General features: G+C 59.9%; 1 protein-coding gene, 1 long non-coding RNA gene and 1 other non-coding gene across 6 annotated transcripts; 2 read left to right on the top strand and 1 right to left on the bottom strand.

Annotated features, from left to right (window-relative positions):
• Positions 1 to 561: 561 nt before the first annotated feature.
• Positions 562 to 14,629, top strand: TNPO2 (transportin 2). 4 transcript variants are annotated; one of them, XM_030301342.1, is made up of 25 exons: positions 562 to 662; positions 2,157 to 2,268; positions 2,886 to 2,961; positions 3,044 to 3,193; positions 5,675 to 5,781; positions 5,868 to 6,001; positions 6,095 to 6,176; positions 6,251 to 6,373; positions 6,472 to 6,590; positions 7,650 to 7,710; positions 7,813 to 7,978; positions 8,189 to 8,341; positions 9,659 to 9,884; positions 10,089 to 10,260; positions 10,717 to 10,803; positions 10,883 to 10,990; positions 11,087 to 11,245; positions 11,802 to 11,889; positions 12,074 to 12,172; positions 12,725 to 12,820; positions 13,115 to 13,190; positions 13,473 to 13,572; positions 13,651 to 13,725; positions 13,840 to 13,967; positions 14,051 to 14,629. In XM_030301342.1, the coding sequence occupies exons 2-24, from the start codon at positions 2,170 to 2,172 to the stop codon at positions 13,945 to 13,947; spliced, it is 2,664 nt and encodes an 887-aa protein (XP_030157202.1). In that variant the 5' UTR covers positions 562 to 662; positions 2,157 to 2,169; the 3' UTR covers positions 13,948 to 13,967; positions 14,051 to 14,629. The 4 variants fall into 4 exon arrangements, with proteins under 4 accessions (XP_030157202.1, XP_030157192.1, XP_030157211.1 ...); XM_030301332.1 differs by having other exon boundaries at positions 13,085 to 13,190; XM_030301351.1 differs by lacking the exon at positions 562 to 662 and having other exon boundaries at positions 13,840 to 13,941.
• Positions 9,940 to 10,009, top strand: LOC115509523. The gene has a single exon (XR_003967410.1). It is a non-coding gene; the product is annotated as a small nucleolar RNA SNORD41 (small nucleolar RNA).
• Positions 12,167 to 13,114, bottom strand: LOC116737782. Its single transcript, XR_004342951.1, has 3 exons — positions 13,059 to 13,114; positions 12,486 to 12,897; positions 12,167 to 12,366 (listed from the first exon to the last, which is right to left on the bottom strand). It is a non-coding gene; the product is annotated as an uncharacterized LOC116737782 (long non-coding RNA).
• Positions 14,630 to 16,569: the final 1,940 nt, after the last annotated feature.

Raw genomic sequence — 16,569 nt, 5'->3', positions numbered from 1 at the left:
ACTGGAAAGCAAATAACACAAAATGTGGCAGAGGCTTCTTCAGGAACGCAAAGGTGCTCCGCTCCCTTTGTCCGGCTTTCCTTCCTTTGTCTCTGGGGTCTAAAATCCACCCTAGGCTAAGTCTTCTCTGGTCTTTCCACGAGGGCGCTTACTGTGCTCCTCCCAGGAGCATCCTCTGGATGCGAGGAGAAAGACACAGTTCAATTCCTGGAGGAGTGGGGGGACAGGCGCGACTAGCTGTGGCCGAGAGGTTACCGGGTCCACCAAACACCTGAAGTCCCCACGCGCCACCAAACTCCGCTCCCAGCAAAGAGCCGCTGTCAGGCGGGCGTGAGACACGCTGAGAAAACGAGACGCTGGGAAGACCTAACGGCCAGAGAGGCCAGGAGAGCCGCCTACTCTCCTGTCACGTGACCTGGTCTCGGCGGGGCCCGGTTCTCCCCGGAGCCAGCCCACGTGTTATGACTGCCTCTCCCCATTGGTTCAGCTGGGCCAGTTTGAACGGTGTACGGAAGCCGCCGCGGCCCATCCACGGCCGCGTTTTTTTTTTTCTTTTTTCTTTTTTTTTTTTTTTTTTTATTCCCTCTCTTTGGCTCCCTCCTTCCGCGCGAGTCTCAGGAGAAGCCGCAGCGCAAGGCGCCGCTGCTGCCACCCGGGGCCCGGTAAGTGGGCCTTACCCGAAGCTTGACGGGCTCGGCCCGCGCTTGCGTTGACCCCCGCCGGGGTCCGGGTCTGCGCCGCGCGCGGCCCGGCCGTCGGGACCGCGCCTGACTGGGAAAGGCCGAGAACCTGGTTTGGGCCCCATTCTCGAGGCAGCGAGAACGGGCCGGGGCGGGGGAGGGGGAAACCGAGCCGGGCTTAGGGGGTGGGGCCTCGGAGCCCGGCCAGACTCTGGTGCCTCGAGAATCGGGCCAGTGGGGCGGCTGGGGTCGGGCTGGAGGGGATCTGGGGGAAGCGTCTGGGGACTGCTTAGGGCCTGATTGGGGAACATCGCGAGGATCGGGTGTGTGTGGGGGGGCTATTTTGGTGGAGCTTTGGCTGGGTCTGGTTGCGGGAGGCCTCAGTGAAAAGTTGGGGGGTCTTCTTGGACCGTGACAGGGAGGGGCGTCAGACTTCGTTCTAGCGGGCTTTGCTGGGTCTGACTCCGAGGCGTCGCTAGGATCCGTTGGGGGGAATGCTCCGGGCGGTGTTGGCGGCCAGGCCTAACTGGGGGAAGCTGCAGAGATCGGACGAAGTGGGTTTCCGGCTCGAGGTGGTGGGGGGCTTGGCCGAACTTGATTGGGGGAAACAGCAGAGATCCGTCAGCAGGAGTTAATGCTGACTGGGGCAGGGGGCGGGAGGGGGGAAAGACTTGGCCAGACCTGATTGGGGAAAGCGACGGGGACCCGTCCAGGGGTCATCTTTCGTGGGGTGGGCGGGCTTGGCTGGCTGTCTTTCCGAGAGGGAACTCGGACCTGTCTGGGGATTGCTTCGGGCCCGATTAAGGGGAATCTATGGATGGAGTCTGGCTAGGCCAAAAAGAGGAGAGTCTGGCATCCGGCTCAGTTTGGAGGGACAGATTAGAGGAGGTGGCAGGGATCGGGACGATTGGAGCACCTTGAGGCCGTGCATCTGGGGAGGCTCAGGGACCAGACCAAGGCGGAGGAGGCGGCTGGGATCTGGCGGAGCGTGAGGGCCGGATTTCGGAAGAAGAGGGTTCTTTGGGGACCGTGCCTGGACCAGGGAGACCGCAGGGGCCGCGGCGCTGTCGCGGTCTGGGGCAGGGCCGCTGGATGGAGAGGTGGCTGGGGCCTTGCCTAACGGCCGTGAGGCTGGCGGAAGCCGTAGGGCCCGCAGCCGGCGGAGGCAGCATGGGCTGCCCTGGGCCGAAGGCGCCGCGCTGGGCCTGATGAGGCCCCGCCGGGGCCCCGCCACCGCCTCCCGTGGCCCGCTTCCATATCCCCTCGCCTGCGCTCCCTAGCCTGAGACTGCGCGGACGTGGATGGCGCAGCTGGCGGGGACCCCGCACTTGGGCTGGTGTGGATCGGGCGACGCCCGCCTGTCCGCCGAGGGCGCTCCCGTCGTGCTGCCGCTGCGGCCACCTCCACGGCGGCTCAGCCCGGGGCTCACACGGGGCCCCTGGGACCCAGCGCTGACCCTGGCCCCTACCCCCGCAGCTCACCTCGCGCCATGGACTGGCAGCCAGATGAGCAGGGCCTGCAGCAGGTCCTGCAGCTGCTCAAAGACTCGCAGTCGCCAAACACAGCCACGCAGCGCATCGTGCAGGATGTATCCTTCCTTCCTTCCTTCCGGGCCCAGGGGGAACTGGGCAGACATCTGCAGCCCCTGAAGACCAGAGGAAGGGGCCCGCTCCCTAATCCCCAGACTCTTGTTCTGTCAGGAGCTACAACTGGCAGAGAAGCAGGGATCCGACCCCTTGGGTCCCACGTGCAGAGAAAATGTGGCCCTGTGGGGGAGGGGGAGGAGGGACACCTTTCACTGGCACGGGGCCGTTTGGTGAGTTTCACCGTCAGGATTAATTTTTTTCAATCGAGGTTTGAAATACTCTGACTTAAAGGTTAAGATACCTAAACCATCAGCAAGTTTCACTTGAAAATATGACTTCCCTTGCTTTTTTAAAAAAGCAGGCAACGTGGGACTGGTGGCGAGCAGGACTGAGTAGCAGCCGCCTCCTTCAGACAGAGAGGCTCGGCCATGCTCCCCCACCACCTGGATGAGTTTCAGGTGCCTGAAGTGCTGTGTTATCCTGGCAGGGAGGTTGACAGGTGGGGCCCCAGGAGCTAGCCACCTCATCCCAGTGGGCAGAGGGACTTTCAGCCACAGGACAGTGAGGGGACCCACCAGGGGAAGGCCCTTGTCTCCCAAGTCCCTTAACAGCCTGGCAGAAACTCAAACAACTGAACCAGTTTCCCGACTTCAACAACTACCTGATCTTTGTCCTGACCAGACTCAAGTCGGAAGGTATGTCCTCAGCGCCCCTCCACTCCAGCCGGACCCCGCTTTTTCCCCTGTGGTCCCCTGACCCTCGGCCCTCTTTCCCCAGACGAGCCGACTCGGTCCCTCAGCGGTCTCATCCTCAAGAACAACGTGAAGGCACATTACCAGAGCTTTCCGCCACCCGTGGCCGACTTCATCAAACAGGAGTGTCTCAACAACATTGGCGATGCCTCCTCACTCATCCGAGCCACCATAGGTGAGAGCGGGTAGTGGGAATCGGCCAGTGAGGACTCCTGAGTTCTCGCTCTCAGCTAAGGAGCTTTTCAGCCTGTTAAGAGTATCAGTTCACTGAAGGCTCCAGTACCGTGGTTGGTAGTTCCGTTACGGTTGCCATCTTACAGATGAGAAAACTGAGGCAGAGATGTTAAGGGACTTACCCGGTAAGTGGCAGAGCTCGGAAGTGCCAGTGCAGGTCTGTGCTCTGAACCACTCCCCCCGAAATAGCCATTCTTTCTTCTGAGGCCATCACTCAGTGTCTAGGCCCTGAGGGTGTAGCACGTTAGAACCCGAGGCCTCCCTGTCCTGAGGAGTTGGGTGTCTTCGGCTCTTTCTCCCCAGTAATGAGATGACACGGGAGTTAGTTTTGTGTTGGAGCCTTCCTGGCTCTCGGAGGGCTGCCTGAACAAGTTAAGGGAAGGACGGTGGAGAATTCTCCAGCTGTTTTCCCCCAAGCCTTTTCACTACTGATAAACACCAACTCAACACTTTGTTACCGGCTTGCTTTTTTTCCCCCACCTTTACTGAGATGTACTTGACCCCCAGTGGATTTATGTTGTTATTCTTTAAATTGTCAGCTTTTTGACGTTGCTTTTAGAAGAAAGTTGTATCTAGCTTTTTTTTTTTTAAGTTTACTTGTTTAGTTTGAGAGAGAGAGAGAGAGAGAGAGAGAGAGAGAGAATGATCAGGGGAGGGGCAGAGAGAGAGAGGGACAGAGGATCCCAAGGGGGCTCAGTGCTGATAGCACAAAGCCCGAATTCAGGGCTCGAACTTGCGCACCGTGAGATCATGACCTGAGCCAAAGTCGGATGCTTAGCTGACTAAGACACCCAGGCCCCCCCCCCAAAGTTGTAGATAGCTTTTAAATGAAAAGATGTTTGTTTGCCATAAAGAGCAGGTAACCTTAAAAACATGCAACAAAGACACAAAAATAGTATTAAGTTGGAATAGATACTGGGCCTGCTAGAAGTGCTCATCTTGGGGCCTGCTTCCTCTGTTAAGTGACCCTTAGCCCCGACGACACCCACTGTGAGACCAGTAGAAGGATCTGGACTTCCCGAGTTCACTAGATAGCCAGGTTCTGCTCTAAGTGTTTGAATTAAGGCATTGAAGCTTCCGACATCCCTAGGGACCCATGGTGGGTTTTTTTTCCCCCCTTTTGAGTCACAGAGGGGTTAGGACACGTGGCCAAGTTCGCACAGACAGGGACAGGGCTGGAACTGCACTCCCGAGTCCTCAGAGCCTACCCACCGCAGGTCACCCCTTTTCCAGCAGAAGCAGGAGCCAGAGTCATCTAGAGTGATGGCAGTGACAGCTTCACCCTGCCGGGGAAACACTGCCACCTCCTGGCTTTAAATCCTATGTCTACGTCACCCTCACCTGTGTTCCCTTCGGCCGTATTGGGCTCAGCCACCAGACCGCCTCAGGGCCCTGGCCCTGCCCTTCATTCGCGTATTGTACTTCACACTTGGGCTTCTAATCAGCGGTACGAGGCCTCCCCAAGGCCACGTGGTCCTGCACAACCTGCCTCTGTCACCTCTCAGCCCTCGCCTCCACCTGCTCCCCACCCTCACCACCCCCTGCTCAGCCCCTCTGGCTCCTCACCTGTCTTTGAGCACACCCAGCCTGCCTTTGCCCCTGCCCGGGATGCCCTTTCCCCAGGGAGTTGGACAGCATCCCCTCATCTCCTTCAGGTCTTTGCTCAGAGAGCTAAGCGTCACCTGGGCAAGGCCTGCTCCTGCCACCCGTTTTTAAATTGCTGTTCTTGGGGCTCCTGGCTGGGTCCGTCAGAAGAGCATGCGACTCTTGACCTCGGAGTCGTAAGTTCCAGCCCCACCTTGGGTGTAGAGTTACTCAAAAACGAAATAAACTTTATAAAATTTTTTTTTTTTTTACATTTTTTTTTTAATGTTTCTTTATTTTTGAGACAGGGGGAGGGGCAGAGAGAGAGAGAGGGAGACACAGAATCCGAAACAGGCTCCAGGCTCCGAGCGGTCAGCACAGAGCCCGACGCGGGGCTCGAACTCACGGACCGCGAGATCATGACCTGAGCTGAAGTCGGACGCTTAACCGACTGAGCCACCCAGGCGCCCCTAAAAAAATTAAAAAAAAAACGTTAAAAAAATTGCCGCCCTCACTCTCAGCCCTTGCCGGCCATCTTCTCTGCTTTCTTTCCCCCCTTAGCTTTTGGCATCTAGCCTCCCAGTTCTTTTGCTGATTTAGTTTTACCTCGGAGCCTCTCTCACTAGGCAGTCTGCTCCCAAGGGCAGGGCTTTTGTATGTAGCTCTGTGCCGCTTCCCGGGGCCTGCAACAGCTGGCTTACGGTAGGGCTCCGAGGATCTCGAAAGGAGCGTGTAGGGCTTCTGGGGGACCGCGCACGGACAGCCTGTGAGCCAGCGGAGCGCGTGCGCGGCGGGCCCGCACCCAGCCTGAGGCGGCGTCCTTTCCCGGCTGCCCCAGGCATTCTCATCACCACCATCGCTTCCAAGGGCGAGCTGCAGATGTGGCCCGAGCTGCTGCCCCAGCTGTGCAACCTGCTCAACTCGGAAGATTACAACACTTGCGAGGTAGGTGACCGGCTGTGGCCCGCCTGGGTGGGAGCCGGGGAGCCGGACTGGGGTTCACATCCGTCTGCCCGCTCCTCTCCACCCAGGGGGCCTTCGGAGCCCTGCAGAAGATCTGCGAAGACTCATCTGAGCTCCTGGACAGCGATGCCCTCAACAGGCCCCTCAACATCATGATCCCCAAGTTCTTACAGTTCTTCAAGCACTGCAGCCCAAAGATCCGGTGGGTGTGGCTTCCCAGGGTGGGGGTGGGGGTCTGCGGAGGGGCTGGGCGTGGGCGGAGTCAGGGCCGACCCACGTGCCCCCTCCCTGCCAGGTCCCATGCCATAGCCTGTGTGAACCAGTTCATCATGGACCGGGCCCAGGCGCTGATGGACAACATCGACACCTTCATCGAGGTGGGCTGCCGGGCTGAGGGTGAGCAGGGCAAGGGCCGAGGGCCCGGCTGCAGCTGATCCCACCCTCCCTGCAGCACCTGTTCGCCCTGGCCGTGGACGACGACCCTGAGGTGCGGAAGAACGTGTGCCGTGCCCTGGTGATGCTGCTGGAAGTGCGGATCGACAGGCTCATCCCCCACATGCACAGCATCATCCAGGTGTGCATGGCTAGCCCGGGCGTGCTGTGGGGTGGGCGGCAGGTGGGGAGTCACCCCGGGCTGGGCCAGGCTTTAGCCTTTTTCCTACCCTGCCCTAGTACATGCTGCAGAGGACCCAGGACCACGATGAGAACGTGGCTCTGGAGGCCTGTGAGTTCTGGCTGACGCTGGCCGAGCAGCCCATCTGCAAGGAAGTCCTGGCCTCCCACCTGGTCCAGTGAGTGCCACTGCTGCCCTCTGTCCCACCTCAGCCCCCACCCTACTCTGCCTTCCCTCTGGTTGTCTCCTGTGTTAGTCTCGGTCTGTGTTCTCTGTCTCCGCTTACTTTCGATCCCTGTGCGTTTCTGGTTGGCAGGCGATAAGAAGATAATTTCCAATGACTTAAAAACGTGGGGGCTCCTGGGTGGCTCAGTGGGTTAAGCGTCCGACTTCAGCTCAGGTCATGATCTCACACTCTGTGAGTTTGAGCCCCGCGTCGGGCTCTGTGCTGTCAGTTCAGAGCCTGGAGCCTGCTTCGGATTCTGTGTCTCCCTCTCTCTCTGCCCCTCCCCTACTTATGCTCTGTCTCTCAAAAATGAATGTTAAAAAAAAAAAAATTTTTAAATGCGGTAAATTATAGGTGAAAGAAATGAAAAATCAGCAGAGGCTGCAGGCATAGCTGGATCCAGGTGCTCAAAGGATATCAAAGATGCCTGTGTAGTCTCAGACCTACTCCTGTGTTGGCTTTGTCCTCAGGCACGACCTTCCCTCATGGTAGTGCTGTGGTCTTCTGCTTACCTTCAAGCTTAGGAACCTCAGAATAAAGAAATTCTCTCTCAACCAGTATCTCCAGCAAAAGTCCTAGGGCTCACCTACCTTGGCCAACTTGGATCACTCGCCTATCCCCGAGTCATGAATCATTTTCTCCTGAGGTGCGTGGGCACCAGCTGAGGGCGCCTGGCTGCCCTGCCTGTTTCTTCTCTAATCTGGCCCGTCCCAGGGAAGGGCCTCATGTCCTTGCCTTACAGCATGCTAGGGTTCGGCCGCCGTCTGAAGCTCTCTGGCGTTTTCAGGGGTCTGGACTTCATTGAGTGGCCAGGTCTGGGTCAAGAGCCCTCGTGGGGAGCCAGGAGTCATGTCAGCTCTGTCCCAGGCACCATGGTTGACTAGGTTGGGATAATAGCCCTAAGTTCCACACGCTGCCCCTTGGCTCCTTGTTGCTTCCGTTTTGCCCAGGCTGTGAGCCCTCCTGGGGACCCCTGCGTCCCATCCCAGTGAACAGCCTCTCTCCCCACAGGTTGATCCCCATCCTGGTCAACGGGATGAAGTACTCAGAAATCGACATCATTCTGCTCAAGGTCAGTCTGGGACGACTGCTGGGTGTGAACAGGCAGGTGAGGGCTGGGGCGTTGGGGCTGCGGGCCCTGGTGGTGCTTAGTGATCTGTCCGGCCTTCCACAGGGGGACGTGGAAGAGGACGAGGCGGTCCCCGACAGCGAGCAGGACATCAAGCCACGTTTCCATAAGTCGCGCACAGTGACGCTGCCCCATGAGGCCGAGCGGCCTGATGGCTCAGAGGACGCAGAGGACGATGACGACGATGATGCTTTGTCCGACTGGAATCTGAGTGCGTGGCCTGGCCTGGGGGGCCTGGGGGGTCAGGGGCAGGAAGCCCAGGGGCTGCCTCTCGGGAGGTGATGAGGGGCCTCCTCAGAGCAGATCGTGACGACTCTAATCACGATCTCTGATCCTGGGGATACGGTCCAGGAGGCTGGCAGCCGCCCAAAGAGCCTCCCTGCTTCTGCCCCCCTCCCCCCCCCCCCCCCCCCCGTCCCAGGGAAGTGCTCGGCAGCTGCGCTGGACGTCCTGGCCAACGTCTTCCGGGAGGAGCTGCTACCCCACCTTCTCCCCCTGCTCAAGGGGCTCCTTTTCCACCCTGAGTGGGTGGTCAAAGAGTCGGGCATCCTGGTGCTGGGCGCCATCGCGGAAGGTGAGTGCCTCTCCGGCCTGGTAGGGGCCTGGCCCCTGAGCCCCTCACTGGTGCGGGACGGTGCGGGGCAGCCCAGGCAGGGCTGTGTCCAGGGTGTGGCCGCACAGCACGGGCGACGCCACCCCCAGGTTCTCTCTGAGGCCTGCCCTGTGCCCTCCAGACAGCTCTGGGATGTGAGTCTTCCCCACGGCCCGTGGGCCTGAATGGAACCCCCGAACCCCACAGTGCACGCCCCCCCCCTTGAATTCTCACAGACAGCGGTTCTGTGAGGCTGTCGGCACGGTTACAGTCGGAAAAGCGACAGGCAGCCTGCAACGCTTGCCCCACGGCTGGCAGCCCGGTCCCCCGGGCTCAGCGCAAGCCCGATGAGGTGGGGCGCATAGATGAAGAAACTGGGGCGCGGGGAGATTGACGCCGTTTCCCCGGTCACCCAGGGCGCGGCTGGGCTTTAGCCTGCCACCGGCTCCCTGGCCTGTGAATCGGAAGTGTCCACTGGTGGTGTTTACGCGGACCTCTGTCCTTTTCGCGCCTTTTGCGCTCCTTCGTCCCGGTGGGACGTACAGCTTGAGTTGCAGGTGTCACCAGTGCCCGCCTCAGCCTCCAGGCCTCTCATAAAAGGTTCAGACACGACAACAGGAGCCGTGTGTTTAAAGTTTATCTAAGGAAAGATTTCCTCACATAACCGGCCCAACGTACGTTACGTTAGCACGGGAATGTGAATTAACGGGTTATGTCAGGCGTCCTAGCTTTTAGCGGAAGAGGGTCTCGAAGGATTGACCCATAACTGGTTAAAACAGTCCTTGGGTCTTGGATCATTAGATGGCGTGCCATTATCTGTGTTCTCCGAACAAGAGATTCATTTGTGGCTTTTTTTTCTTTTTGAAAAAAGATGAAAAATAGAAAAAGCACAAATACCCCAGAAATGTTTCAGAAGAAAAGTACTTGGGGTGCCTGGCTGGCTTATTCAGTGGAGCGTGTAGCTCTTGATTTTGGGCTCGTGAGTTCGAGCCCCACGTTGGGCGTAGAGTGCAGGTTGAAAAAGGAAAATGACTTCCCGACCATTTTGGTCACCGTGCTGCCCGGCCATCTGTGAAGTAATGAGTGACTGTCACGGGGTGGAGCCAGTGGAGGGGAAAGGCTTGTCCTGACGCTGCTTCCCATCGCGGCTGTGACTGAGCCATCGTGTCTGTGATTCAACCTCCCAGCCTCAGTGTCCCCCCCCCCCCCCCATGGCAGGTGCCACTGAGCTCTCTGCAGAGGGTGGGGTGTGGCCAGGCCCAACTGGGCTCAGGCTTGCCCTTGTGCTGGTGCTTGCAGGCTGCATGCAGGGCATGGTGCCCTACCTGCCCGAGCTGATCCCGCACCTCATCCAGTGCCTGTCGGACAAGAAGGCCCTGGTCCGCTCCATTGCCTGCTGGACGCTGAGCCGCTATGCCCACTGGGTGGTCAGTCAGCCACCTGACATGCACCTCAAGCCTCTGATGACAGAGCTGCTCAAGCGCATCCTGGATGGCAACAAGAGGGTGCAGGAGGCGGCCTGCAGGTGACCCTCAAGCGCTGACCCCACGGCCCCCACCCCTGCCCCACTGGCTGCCTCCTGGGAAGGGATGATACTCCCGACCCTTGACGTCACGCTGATTTCTCACGTATTCGTACTGGCTGATCCCGGGTGCATGCCCTCCCCACAACCCCACCCAGGGCCCAGCCCCGCCTGTGGCCGCCCCCCTAAACCCCTTCCCCACTCCAGTGCCTTCGCCACCCTGGAGGAGGAGGCCTGCACAGAGCTGGTGCCCTACCTCAGCTATATCCTTGACACCCTCGTCTTCGCCTTCGGCAAGTACCAGCACAAGAACCTGCTCATCCTCTACGACGCCATCGGCACCCTGGCTGACTCTGTGGGCCACCACCTCAACCAGCCGGTGAGGCCCCACAGCATCTCCCTCTCTTGATCCTCACGTCCCTTTGCGTCCAGTGACCTGGCGGCAACCTCGTGTCGCACGCCGGGGACATGGCCGTGACCTCGAGAGGCAGACAGACGGACCCGGCCCCCGCCCTCACCCTGCTCCCAGTCTAGCGGGGGAAACGGTTATGCGACAAGTGTGGCAAGTGCTGTGCTGGGGAAACTCAGGGGCCTGCGGGAACCAGGAGGCACCGACCTGGGCTCCGAGGGGGGTGGAGAGGGGAGGCCGGGGCTAGGGACAAGAAGGGCCTGGGGGTCTGGCTGGATGGCAGGGCCCTGTAGGGCCCCATGAGCCACAGCAAGGAGCCCAGACCTCGTCACTCAGGCGATAGGTGCCTCTGAGTCACGAAGAGCCCTGCGGGTTCCAGGCTGCCACCCCCGTGTGGGGGGCCCCAACGTCACGCTTCCTTTTCAGGAATACATCCAGAAGCTGATGCCTCCGCTGATCCAGAAGTGGAACGAGCTCAAGGACGAAGACAAGGACCTCTTCCCTCTGCTAGAGGTGGGTGGGCTCCAGGCCCTCTCCCAAAGCCCTGCCCCGTCCTTCCTGAGTTCACCTCTCCTGCCTTCCGCCCGACCAGTGCCTGTCATCGGTGGCCACCGCCCTGCAGAGCGGCTTCCTGCCCTACTGTGAGCCAGTCTACCAGCGCTGCGTCACCCTGGTGCAGAAGACCCTGGCCCAGGCCATGGTGAGCATCGCACCACCCCTGCCCCGCCGCCCGCTCCTCTGCGGCTGCCCCAGCCCGGGCCCGCTCCCCTTACCCGCCTGCCCCATCTGTGCCCAGATGTACACCCAGCACCCTGAGCAGTATGAGGCCCCCGACAAGGACTTCATGATCGTGGCACTGGACCTGCTCAGCGGCCTGGCCGAGGGCCTGGGCGGCCACGTGGAACAGCTGGTGGCCCGCAGCAACATCATGACGCTGCTCTTCCAGTGCATGCAGGTGGGCGGGCCCCTCGCAAGCCTGACTTGCGGCCCGGGGTGTGCCCCGCGGACAACAGGAGAAAGGGACCCATAGGAAAAAAAAAGCTTGTACTTATTTGAAAAAGTGATTCAAAGAAGACATGAGTAAAATCTCGTTGAAAAACAAGGAGCTCCCGGCTGGCTCCGTCCGGGGAGCATGTGACTCTTGATCCCGGGGTCGTGAGTTCGAGCCCCATGTTGGGCATAGAGATTACTAACAAAAACAAAGGTAGAAGGAGGAAATAGGAAAGCATAAGCCCCTCCAACGTGACGTACGTGCGCACCCCCAGTGTCTCCGGACGGGCAGCAGTTAACCCCTGCCCCTTCCTATAGCGGTACCGTGAGCGAAGCCCTGCAGTTCACGGGCCCCGAGTGCCCGTGATGGGGCCTTTAGCTTCCATGATGGGAAGTGGCAGGGTCAGGCCGTTCTCCAGGGGCTGCCCCCCTAGCTGGCCTGCCGGGAGGGATTAGTTTGGGACCCCTGCTGGTTGGGGGGAGGGGCATCTTGCCACGCCAGCCCTGCTCTGACCCCCCAGGACTCCATGCCTGAGGTCCGGCAGAGTTCCTTCGCCCTCCTGGGAGATCTCACCAAAGCCTGCTTCATCCACGTCAAGCCCTGTATCGGTATGACGCCCATCTTGTCACCCCCGTGACCCCAGCCCTGGCCTCGAGTGATGGAGAAACGACCCTGGGAGGACAATGACCAGATCGGGATGTATTCGTACTGTCTGATGGGGTCTGCCCGGCCAGGCCCGGGAGCTCACCCTGGCTGGCCCCCCTGCCCAGCACTCTTCTTTCTCCCCACCAGCCGAGTTCATGCCCATCCTGGGCACCAACCTGAACCCTGAGTTCATCTCTGTCTGCAACAATGCCACCTGGGCCATCGGCGAGATCTGCATGCAGATGGGTGAGTGTGCTGCAAGTTGACGGGCCCCGCGCTGTCACCCACATCGGTCTGTTCCCTGCTGAGGGCAGGCCCCTGGGGAGAGAGCCCCGGTGCTCCTTGAGGATTGCCCCAGTTGGTCTGGCAAGAAGACCTCTCTGAGTGGTTTCCGCCGGGAGACTCCCAAATGGCTGAAAGGCCGTCTGTGATTGGTCTTCCTAAAGAGGCAGGACAGGCGGCCTGTTCTGACTGGACTTTTGGCGACCTCCCGCCCCCACGCAGTCCGCCCACTGGGATTGGTTGGGAGACTTTGGCGGCTTTCTCCCTCCCCACCTACCCCCACAGGGAATCTGGGCAATGCGGTCTCGCCCCGGTGTTGGAGCTGTGACTCCAAGGAAGCTTCTGGCGTTTGGAAGGCTTGGGTCTGCCCCTGGTTGGCCACGGGTCCTGAGCGGGGGACCAGCTGGAGAATGTTCTCCGTTCCCTCAGCGGTTGCAGGGGGTCAGTGCGTAGATGCAGCTGAGGTCAGCATGGGTGGTCTGGGCTGTGCGGGGCTCTGACTGACCGGTCCCCCAGGGGCAGAGATGCAGCCCTACGTGCAGATGGTCCTCAACAACCTGGTGGAGATCATCAACCGGCCCAACACCCCCAAGACGCTGCTGGAAAACACAGGTGGGCACCAGGCCTGAGCTGTTGCCGTCCCCTTACCTGGATGGGGTTCCCAGCCGGGAGGGTAGTGCCGAAGAGACCTTGGGAAAGAAGCAGGGAAGGTTTCTGGGAAGACGTGGAAGGGGGTTCTGAGGAGAGCCCCGAGAAAGATGTGGGCCTCGGGGGAGACCCCGGTTGGGCCTGTTCCCTTGGGGCCCATGGGGCGGGGCTGGTGCCTCGTGCCAGAGGCCCCGCCACGTACCGTCCCGGGGCCGCTCGGGGTTGCAGGTCGCCTGACGAGTCCCTCTGCCATTCCAGCCATCACCATCGGCCGCCTGGGCTACGTGTGCCCACAGGAGGTGGCACCCATGCTGCAGCAGTTCATCCGGCCTTGGTGTGTGCCCCCCTGCGTGGGGCCTGCGTACGGTGGGCCGGGCGGCAGGGCGGGGGGGGGGGGGTTGGGGGGCAGGCCCGCCCCTAAGTGCACGCGTCCTGGCCCATCGCCCGCCGAACCCTCGCTCCCGCCACCCTGCGTAGAAACACAGCGCACCCCGGCCCCACCACCCGCTGACCTGCCGCTCCCCACTGACCCCCCCGCCCCTGCCCCCCTCCACCGCAGATGCCCATCCTGCCCCAGCCCTGCCGGCTCACTGCCTGCTGCTCGCCTCCCCCACAGGTGCACGTCCCTCAGGAACATCAGGGACAACGAGGAGAAGGACTCGGCCTTCCGAGGCATCTGCATGATGATAGGCGTCAACCCCGGGGGCGTCGTGCAGGTTGGGGCAGCTGGGCCTGGAGGGAAGGCACGGGGGCCGGGCCCGGCGGCCCCTCACACGGGACCTGTCGTGTTTCAGGACTTTATTTTCTTCTGCGACGCCGTGGCTTCCTGGGTGAGCCCGAAGGATGACCTTCGGGACATGTTTTATAAGGTGAGCTCCTGCGTGGCCCTGCCGCGATCCCTGGGAGTCGGGGGAGGGAGGCCGAGCTCCTCTCGCTCTGGCCTGGGGCGCCCCTCACCCCCCTGCCCCCCGGCCTCCCCGCAGATTCTCCACGGCTTCAAAGACCAAGTCGGGGAGGAGAACTGGCAGCAGTTTTCTGAGCAGTTCCCGCCTCTGCTCAAGGAGAGGCTGGCCGCCTTCTATGGGGTCTAGATGAGCCTCGCGACCGCCAGGTGAGGAGGCTGCCCGCGAGGGCGCCGTGGCTGTTGTAGGGGGGCGGAGGGGTGCAGGCCCTGACCCCCGCCTTTCCCCACAGGTTTCTGTCTGCGTCGTTGGAGGGGTTGCTGGGGAGCACGCTGCGTCCGGAAGTCGCCGTGCCCTGGTCGAGGGGGGTTAGGGAGGAGTGAGCGGGACCCAAATCCAGACGCCTTCCCCGTCCACCTACCTGCCACGGGTGTGTGTGGCCTGCCGGCCAGCGGGCAAGTGGGTGGGGTCTCCACACTCATCCTACAAACAGGGGAGGGGGGTGGGACTTCTTGGCAGCAAGGGCCCTTTGCTCAATCGGGGTCACCTCGGGCAGCCCACCTGGGCCAGCCTCGTGGGAGGGAAGATTCAACACGGCCGACCGAATCCGGCTTAGGATGAGGCGAGGGGAAAGCAGGCGGGGAGGGGGGTCCTTGTAGAGACACGTACACTCACATGTACACACGTGGCCACACGCATGTGCGGCGCTGCAGCCAGCCAGGCTGGGCCAGCCGCCCCACCATTTCCCCGACTGCATGGAGACAGTAGAATTAGTGAACCCCTGAGTTAACCCGTAAGGCCTTCCGTGTAACCTGCATCTAGAGTTTAAGAAGCTTCTGCTGTTTTGCCGGAATTGGTGACTGGGGAGGGCTGGGTGGGTTGGGGGGCCTCCGCCGGGACCCTGGGGCGGGGGAAGAGGACGGCTGTCTTCAGGCCGCCCGAGTCAGCTCGCGCACGCTTCGGACCTGCTCCGCACACTTCCTGCCGGCTCTGTGGCATCCACAGCCTGTGCGTCCCCCTCCTTGTTGTGTCCCAGCCAGAAGAGTGGGGACTGCCGGAGTGGCCGAGGCTGGCCAGAGGTTGCCCTTTCTCCCCCCACTGTGCTCCAGTGACTTTTGAAGACGCTGGGCCAGGACCTTTTTCCTGAAGAGGGCTGGGGGCAGCCAGAGCTGCTGACCTCTACTCCCTGCGTCTCTCCATAAGCAAGTCCGTTTCAAGGGCAGTCTGTTTCTCTGCGCTTCTTAAGAGCCCTCCTCTCAGGTTCCAGCCGGAGTTTTAACACGAGGGCTGGGGCCAGGGCATTTAATTGGTGGGGACAGAGGATGAAAGTTCAGGCTTTGCCAGCAAGAAGGAAATGAAGGGCTTTGGAGGAGGAGGAGGTGGTACACCCCCTGACCCCACTCTCTCTGTCCCTGGGGCTTCCTGTCTTCATGGCTCCCAGCGGGCTACAGGACCCCACCAGATAGGGGCAGTGATTCTAGGGAACCTTCTGGGAATGGTTGGAGATGCAGTCACAGTGTGGGCGGCACTCCTAGAGGGGCGAGGGGGGTGTGGTCACTTCCCACTTGGCCTCAGAACTGAACCGGGCCCTGCAGCCCCCTTAATGTTTTCCTTTTTCTCCTCCCTTACTTTTTGCTTTTCTGGGGGTCGTTTTGTGGGGCTTTGACTGGATTCCTACATCCTGGGACTTGTCCCATTCATCCCCGCAGGGCCCTGGACCCGGCCCCGTTATAGCCTTGTGTCTTCTCCCAGACAGGGTCGGGCCCTGCCTCGATTCCAAGGGGTACATGGTGCACATTCCATAAACTCAGCTGGCTTCCTTACCCTGTCAGACTCCCAACAGGTCTCTGGAAGCCATTTGTTTAAAAAAAAAAACAAAAAAAAAAAACAAAAAAACGGAAAAAAAAAAATTAGGTACCATTGAATTTTCTGGTAATCCAGTTCTTTGGGGCATCCTCTACTGGGCCTTGGGGGTTGTGGGTGGAGCGGCTGGCTGCTGGGATTGGTAACCCCTTCTCCACCCAGGATGGGGGGCTCCAGCCATTCAGGAAAGGGAGCCTGGTTCTAGTTTTCTTTTCTTCTTCTTCTTCTTTTTTTTTTTTTTTTTTTTTTTTTTTTAAGAAAACTATTTAATTTTTTAATTTATTTTTGGTTGATTTTTGCACAACGAAGTTTCAGCTTCTCAACCTTCCTCCCTGCCCAGGGCTGCAGACCCTGACTGGCCTCGATCTGCAGTTCCTCTGTTTTCCACATCCCTCCTTCCCCCTCCCCCTCCTCCTCCTACGGGCTCCAGGGTCTGTCCATTTGTTACTGTGCCGTGCTGGGGATTGGCGCCGAGGTGGCGTGAGATTCCACTTGTGTAGAACTTTGTTGAGTAAAGATCAGTTTCTTGTGAAACACTTGGTCTCCATCCAGCCTCCTGTATCCTCGGCTTTGGCAGTAAAGACGTGGAGGGGCTTGCCTGGGACGCTTTAGAAGTAGGGATGCACAGGACTCAGGAAATCATTGGCGGAGGAGGGAAGTAGGTAACCATCAACAGGGTACATTTCTCGGTACCTGGAGCCTCTCACCTTTCTTCCCAGTGAAATGGAAAGGTGAAAGTGAATGACTAAGATTAGATGTCCTAACATACACATGTAGTGTGTTCTCCAGAATGTAATTACAGGTCTCTTGAATTCAGTAAAAGGGAGCCTTTAGTGTTGCAGATCCCCATCCGCCTTAGACCAAACTAAGGGGCAAAGCCTTGCAGCACTCCTCTCCGCCTAACCCCACAACTCCGGATCATGGGGCAAGTCAGATGTTTTTGTAAAA

The sequence above is a fragment of the Lynx canadensis genome, chromosome A2 (genome assembly GCF_007474595.2).
Source record: "Lynx canadensis isolate LIC74 chromosome A2, mLynCan4.pri.v2, whole genome shotgun sequence".
Classification (NCBI taxonomy): Eukaryota; Metazoa; Chordata; class Mammalia; order Carnivora; family Felidae; genus Lynx; species Lynx canadensis.
This window is presented reverse-complemented; position numbering and strand designations above follow the sequence as displayed.